The sequence below is a fragment of the Echeneis naucrates genome, chromosome 12 (genome assembly GCF_900963305.1).
Source record: "Echeneis naucrates chromosome 12, fEcheNa1.1, whole genome shotgun sequence".
In the NCBI taxonomy this organism is placed as follows: domain Eukaryota; kingdom Metazoa; phylum Chordata; class Actinopteri; order Carangiformes; family Echeneidae; genus Echeneis; species Echeneis naucrates.
The window spans coordinates 715287-721898 of NC_042522.1; the positions used below are offsets into that span (position 1 = coordinate 715287).

General features: G+C 38.8%; 1 protein-coding gene across 1 annotated transcript; it reads right to left on the minus strand.

The window, feature by feature from the left end:
• Window positions 1–3273: 3273 nt before the first annotated feature.
• Window positions 3274–6600, minus strand: tdgf1 (teratocarcinoma-derived growth factor 1). Its single transcript, XM_029516390.1, has 6 exons — window positions 6578–6600; window positions 6427–6482; window positions 5837–6016; window positions 5189–5303; window positions 4600–4709; window positions 3274–4140 (listed from the first exon to the last, which is right to left on the minus strand). The coding sequence occupies exons 1-6, from the start codon at window positions 6598–6600 to the stop codon at window positions 4037–4039; spliced, it is 588 nt and encodes a 195-aa protein (XP_029372250.1). The 3' UTR covers window positions 3274–4036.
• Between the last annotated feature and the right edge of the window lie 12 nt (window positions 6601–6612).

The following is a 6612-nucleotide window of genomic DNA, read 5'->3' on the forward strand; positions in this document are numbered from 1 at the left end:
CAATATTAGCACCAGGAGATTCACATTCACTTAACTCAAAGTATTTACCACACATGAATTTTTTGCTGTTTTATATCATATATTTCATCTTCATTACATCAACCAACAAAAGCAAAGTAAAACCCCAAAATAAAACAGAAAACCCAAAAACAGCAAAACAAATAACTGAAGATGACAACAAAAAGGACAATAAAACAGTAAAGAAAACTCATGAAAACTTGAAACTTGAAATTAAAAGCATTTCAGTTATAAATATAAATGGAAATAAAATCAGATTTTCATTTAGGTGCAGTCCATCAGGGGAGAAACGCACTTGGACACAAAAAGGCAAGGGATATTTTGTTGGGCTATGATTGTGCCGCACTTTAAATTGACTTAAGCTATTCAACAAAGGAAATATTAAATGAAACTCCTAACAAAATGTTTTAACGTCATCTCATTTAATAGCCCAATGAGTAGCCATCAAAAAGAAGGCAGAAGCCTGAAAAACGAGTGGATATGGCACCACCACCTCTGACAGAGGCTGAGGAGCCGAGGGCATCCCAGGGTCACCCCTCCAGAGTCAAGTGCCTACATCAGATGTAAGTATAAACTTGTGTCTTTTAAAAAATAAAAATAACCCCTCCCCCCTGCAACAGTTGTAGATGGTGTCATCTGCCTCATTCAGCCTCCGACTGAAACAATTGAACACTTGGCAGCTGTAAGTATTCCAGACTCCGATCGTGCCTCAGGTGGCTGTTCAAAGTATTCTGAAACAGAATCTTTTCCTGTATCACAGGAGGATTATGATGATGGTGATGGTGATGATAAGGAAGAAACGCTGTCTGCTGCCACAGGGAGAGCAACAGAATATATATAATTTAAAATAATAGAATATATGATTTCTAAATCAGTCACCTGCAATCCTGTTTAATTCCTCTTCCCATCATTGGGAACAGCCGTTTCAGTGCAAGATTTACTTTTCTCATAGCTATACACACAGTTGCCTTTCCAAAGTGCTCTGCATCAGTGATGTAAAGAAAATTACCATTTGAAAAAAGAAAAAAGAAACTTAAAATTTAAATTAGCTCTGACATGAGCGCACGTCCACAGTGTGTGAGGTTGGTGATGTATGACCGGAGAATGTTATTGAGATAAATTCATGTCCAACAGCTGTCTTTCTGTGGGAGGAGACAGGTAGAAACTCTGGGTTTCTTAAAGAAAACGTGCCAGTGAGCAGGTTATGTTCCCAGAGTCTTACCATGGTGATTGACTCTGAGTTTCAGATACCCCTCTTTCTGGAACCGATAACTCTGAGTCTCCCTCATCTCAGGGTTAATATCCTCAGAGTTTTCACCCGCATTCTGGAATACCCCTCTGAAGTCCACAAAGAGCAGCTGCATGTAATTCCCCTGCCACTCCAGGTGGGGCAGAGCAGAATGGTGGCTCTGTAGGTGAACTGGTGAGGGTCTAGTCCTATCAGAAGATTTGAGATGATGTGTGTCCTGACCAGCACCTCAAAACATGTCATGGTGATAGGTGTAAGTGCTACTGGACAGTAGTCATTAAGGTTGCTGATGTTCTTCTTCTTCAGGATTGGGACAGTTGTGGAGGTCTTCAGGAAGGGGACAGCAGCTTGAGCCATGCGCTTGTCCACAGTGACATTGCCTGTGCAGTACCTGATGTAATCCAGAACAGCAGGAATGTACTGTCCCAGGTTAGTGGTGGTGCGGCTATTGAGATTCACCATCGGGCCAGATTTTAAACATTCTGGAAGTGGCAAGAGCACCTTTCCTGAAGGGGGCATAATACTGGGATTAAAAGCAGGGACAGGTGGTCTGACTGGCCCAGGTATGGTAGTGGCTTGGCCCTAAAACACAGCTTGATGTTTGAGTAAACCTTGTCCAGTATGTTTGCCCCTGGTACTCTCAGGTACTTTGGCTTCCTCATACAGACCAGAAACATGCAGTTACATGTAAAATGGACAGGCAATATACAGTTTTAGCTGGGATTGACCACAGCCTCCACATTACCCAAAAAGGGACTAGTGGTATGGATAACAAATTAATTAAATTGATATGGTAACTCAAAGGTACTGCATTGAGACGTTGTTGGATATCATGGACAGTCTGACACTGGAACATTTTTTTGTTTCCATATTTGAAAAATGTAGAAAATATTTTCTTATTTTCATTGACGATTGTGATGACAGTATGAGGAAATGTAGTAATATCTATTGCATTCCATATGTCATTCACATTTTAATTAATGCTGCAATCTCTTGCTGCTCATTCTCTTTGTAGGCTTCTAAAGTTCCTCTATGTCCACCTGCAGCTCCTTAAATCTCCTCCAATCCCTAATCCCTCTTCAGGAGATTGACAAGCAGCAGCTCTGATGACCCATAGCCAACAGGTTTAAATCTTCATTAGTTCGGAGACAGAACAGCAGGAAGTGTTTCAAGTTTTGTGTAAGGAATTCGTCTCTCCAATCCGAATACCAGAATTGTACATGGTGTTAAGATATGGATATTGACAACAAAGGAGAGATTATAGCTTGATCACAGTGGTACTAAACTAAGAAAAGACTCTTTGTGGCTTGAAAAAAAAGCACTGACAAGCATTTCCCCATCCTTTTCTCTCATTCACTCCTCAATTGTTGTTGCTTTGTTGAACTGAGATGCAAACTAACAGACTGTGGTGGGGGCAGGTTCACTCATGTCAACCAAGTAGATGTACCATACTTAAGTACTGAATGTTACATTTCATGTGACAATATTTACTAAACAGCATTTATTTGACAGCTTATTATACTATTTGACATTTTCATTGCAATTTAATATTTTAATATTTTATATTTCAGAGAAGCCCTGTGACTTTTAATTTATTGCATTTCAGGCATATACAAGTTAATATCTTTTGGCCAGAGGCATTTCCAAGTAAACACTTAAAATAAAATACAATAAAATAAATCCCTCTTTTACTGGGACTTTGGAGGCAGAGGGGCCAAGTCTCTATGGTAAGAGTAAGAGTAAAGTCCAAATTGAAATTGATCTCTTGTTGCTTCAACATGAGCTGTTACTCATTTTGGTGAAACTGGTACAGGACAAAACAATTTGAATTTATTCAGTCAGTTGGTGTTTTTATTTTGGCGACTCACAGCAAAACTCAGTGGTTTCCGTTGGCATACCAGAGCAACATCCAATTGTTTGTTTAAGACAAAAGAGCAGCTGATAATCAACTCAAACCCCATCAAGAAACTTTCGCGATAAGAGACAGAGATAACAGCTACCCCTGAAGATGCCTATAGATAATGGAGAGAGGCAGTCAGTTTTAAAATCAAAATGCTTTTTTTCCCAGAGGCAAACATAAAAGAATAGATCTTTAATAAAACACATGATGCACCAATGGTTATATTTAAAAGGCAAAATGTGATATTAGCTCAGCATGTGCAAACAGATAGAACATGCAAAGTGAAAAACTGTAAAATGTGCATCTTCTTTCACAAAAAAAAAACCCAAACAACTCATATACAGTTGCAGATTCTAAAAATACATGTTCCATAAAAATCTTATTTACAACTTCCTTCAGGCACACTGTGTTTTTTAAGATATCATAGACACAAAGACAATTATCCACTGGCAGTAAATGTTTTGAGAAACAATTACACACTTTCACTGCCATGTTCACTGGTAAAAAAAACTAAAGATTTCAGAAGCAATTGAGCATAAATTGCATCTATTTCTGGTGCAGTTTTTGTTACAATCAACACCATATTTCCTGTATATTTTTTTCTGGAAATATACTGGGAAAAGCTTCCTTAATTGAAATGCACCAGCTGAACAGTTTTCCATGGCAATTTTTGTGCAAATATCATCGAAACAATATTAACATTTTCCAGGATTCAGTAAAAGCCATTAAACCTCCAGTCCTCAAAAGCATCCCGTCAAACACGATCCAGGTATGCACAGCTTGGTTTTTCTGTTGAATGTCCAACTCCTGACTATCAAACAATCCAGCTTGAGAAATGTAAACTCTGTCCTTTTTTCTTTTTTTAACCATCAGAGAAAGAGGATCAGCAGAAGCAGCAGTGTTAGATACAGGAAACATTTTTTTTCTGACCTGACAGCCGATGAGTGATACCAATGCACATCCTCAGAGTCATCTGCAAAGAAAAAGAAGGAATACAATGAAGAACGGCTTCATTATTAAAAACATTCTCCAATGGATTATTTATCAATTTCATAAAAGCACGCATGAACCTTATTTTTGTTGTTGTGGCACATTTTGTATTATGTAATCCTAACTTTTCCAGTTCCTCAGACACTTTGGTTTCGCTGAAAACATTTGACATAATGCATGGGGGAAAAAAAACAGAATGTAATGGCCAGAGAGGACAATAAGAGTACATCTACTTAGTACTTAAATATAGTACTGAGTGATAGAGGACTTAATGGTTGCATTCTGAATTGAAGGAGTGGTGGTCCTTCGGGATTTCATTCACATATAGTAGGACCCTGACATAAATCTGGGTGGATATTTTTGTTTTACAAATATAAACAAATTGGCCCTAATCAGAGATTGTCATGGATCAGGCCACATGTGTCTGCAAAATTCATCTTACCACAGTCTTTATGGAAAACGTTTGGGAAGCAGTGTAGGATGCCATAACCACAGCGACAGTAGGCACATCCTTTCTGAACCCATTCGCCATGAGTAATCAGACCACAGCTCCTGCAGAGATGGAGAAGGCTCAAATTTCAAACCTACAACATAGAGTACTGATTACTGTGAGTTTCCCCACTCCTGTCCAATGTTTCTGCTTCAACTAAGTGATTCAAATTTTTACACAATGTGGAAACAAGCAACACTTCATAGTTTTCATTCACAATTTCCAGGAAACACAACTACATTTTTTTTTCCATAGAAGCTTTAATAATATAATAGTTGCACTCTTTAATCATGTTTATGGGCAAAAACACATGTTGAGGGGATAATCATGTTCTCATCATGCTTTGGGTGATGTGAGCTTAGTTTCTGAGCCTGCATTTTTCCCCTTTTAGTTCCTGTTAGAAATGCAACTTTGGAAATGGACATTACTCATTTTTGATAATAAAGAAATGCCCAAAATTAAGCTAATAGTGAGTTGCTCTGATTCAGTCATTTGAGGTAAATGACAGTTGTGTGCATCATTGTAATTTGTTGTCATTTACCTTATGCGCTGATCATATTCACAACTCCTTCCAATGAAAAATGGAGGGCAGGCACAAAAACTTCCCAGGATGCAAGTTCCACCATTCTTGCAGCAACTGCGACTCTGCTCAGCACCTAAAAGAATAGACATTAGAACAGAAACCAAAAACACCCGAAACTGTCTGGTCACACGGAACTCTACACTGTACCCTGCACTGAATCGTTTAGTGCTGTGGGATTATATTACTGTAAGCACCAATTAAAAAAAAAAAAAACCTTACAGAGTAATTTTTTTTTACACTTTCAAACACAGGCTGAAGGCCCGGTCAGGCCCTCACACCTCAGAGTAAGCCTTTGTCTCTCTGTATCTGTGATAGAAACCAGACTCTCCATCTGGCAACACATTCCTGCCAGCCTCTGTTTCACATCAGTAGACAAACACGTCAGTGAGAACAAATATCTGGCAATAATGTAAAAACTCACCCCAACCTGAAACATCCAAAATAAGAAGCTACTATGGCTCAGTTACAGAAAGAATAGAATTTTGGGGGGGGGAGGAAGGAAAGGGAAAAGGAAGAAAATAATTTTGGGTACAGTGAGACATTATTGTCTGAGTTTCTGGGTTCATCGTCTCAATCCGAGCATATATTACCTAAGTGTGAACTTACTGCTTGTGAGGCCGATGAAGGGCAGGACAGCACTGGCATCGCGGTAATTACGCTCCCCACTATTTGATGAGCTCACCTGGGTAAACTGACTCAGGAAATTCTGGGAAGGCTGCTGGGGTTTCTCTGCCAAAGGAGAGGGTGAAGATGACTGGCTTTCAATGCACTTCTCACCTTTACAGCCTGGGGGAAAGAGCAGACGTGATGTGGAATTCATGTGGAAATCATTGTGCTTTTGTGTGTTGGCACAGTTTGGGGGCTGGACACATTGTCTTGCAGGACATCTAACAAACATCAGCATGTAATCTTTCAATTTCTGTTTTATTTCTGTGTCGTCCTCAATGCCGCTTTTCCTTTGTGTAAACGTATGAAATCATATTACTGTATTTTAGAAACTGAAATAAATAAATTTCAAGTTAAATAAAGAATAATTTAAAAAAAAAAAAGCACTGATTGTCGGCTTTTACTAAAGCGCACTGTGATACTTTTTTTGGAGGGGGTGTACTTTTAACAGATTTATATGAAACAAACAAATTAAATTTATTAGCAAACCCGAACACGTGAGAAGTGTGTTGTTTGTGTGATAGACTGACCTGAGACCGGCAGAGTAGCGACACAGTAGAGACAGATCACCGTGCAGAAAAAACTCCTGTAAAGAAAATAACACATTTTACTGCGTAAAAAAATTAGCTTGACCAAAAAAAATCATCTCATCTCTCGGGTACATTTCGTCTCCTGACTCACCTGAGCAGCTGAATTGAGTTCATTTTACCGGAGAC

Bases quoted from the DNA above. Each gene is read 5' to 3' on its own strand.
- tdgf1 (XM_029516390.1), bottom strand. From the start codon at position 6,600: ATGAACTCAATTCAGCTGCTCAG. The intron at 6,483-6,577 runs GTGAGTCAGGAG...TTTTCTTTACAG, and splicing joins AACTCAATTCAGCTGCTCAG to GAGTTTTTTCTGCACGGTGA. The intron at 6,017-6,426 runs GTCAGTCTATCA...TCTTTCCCCCAG, and splicing joins CGCTACTCTGCCGGTCTCAG to GCTGTAAAGGTGAGAAGTGC.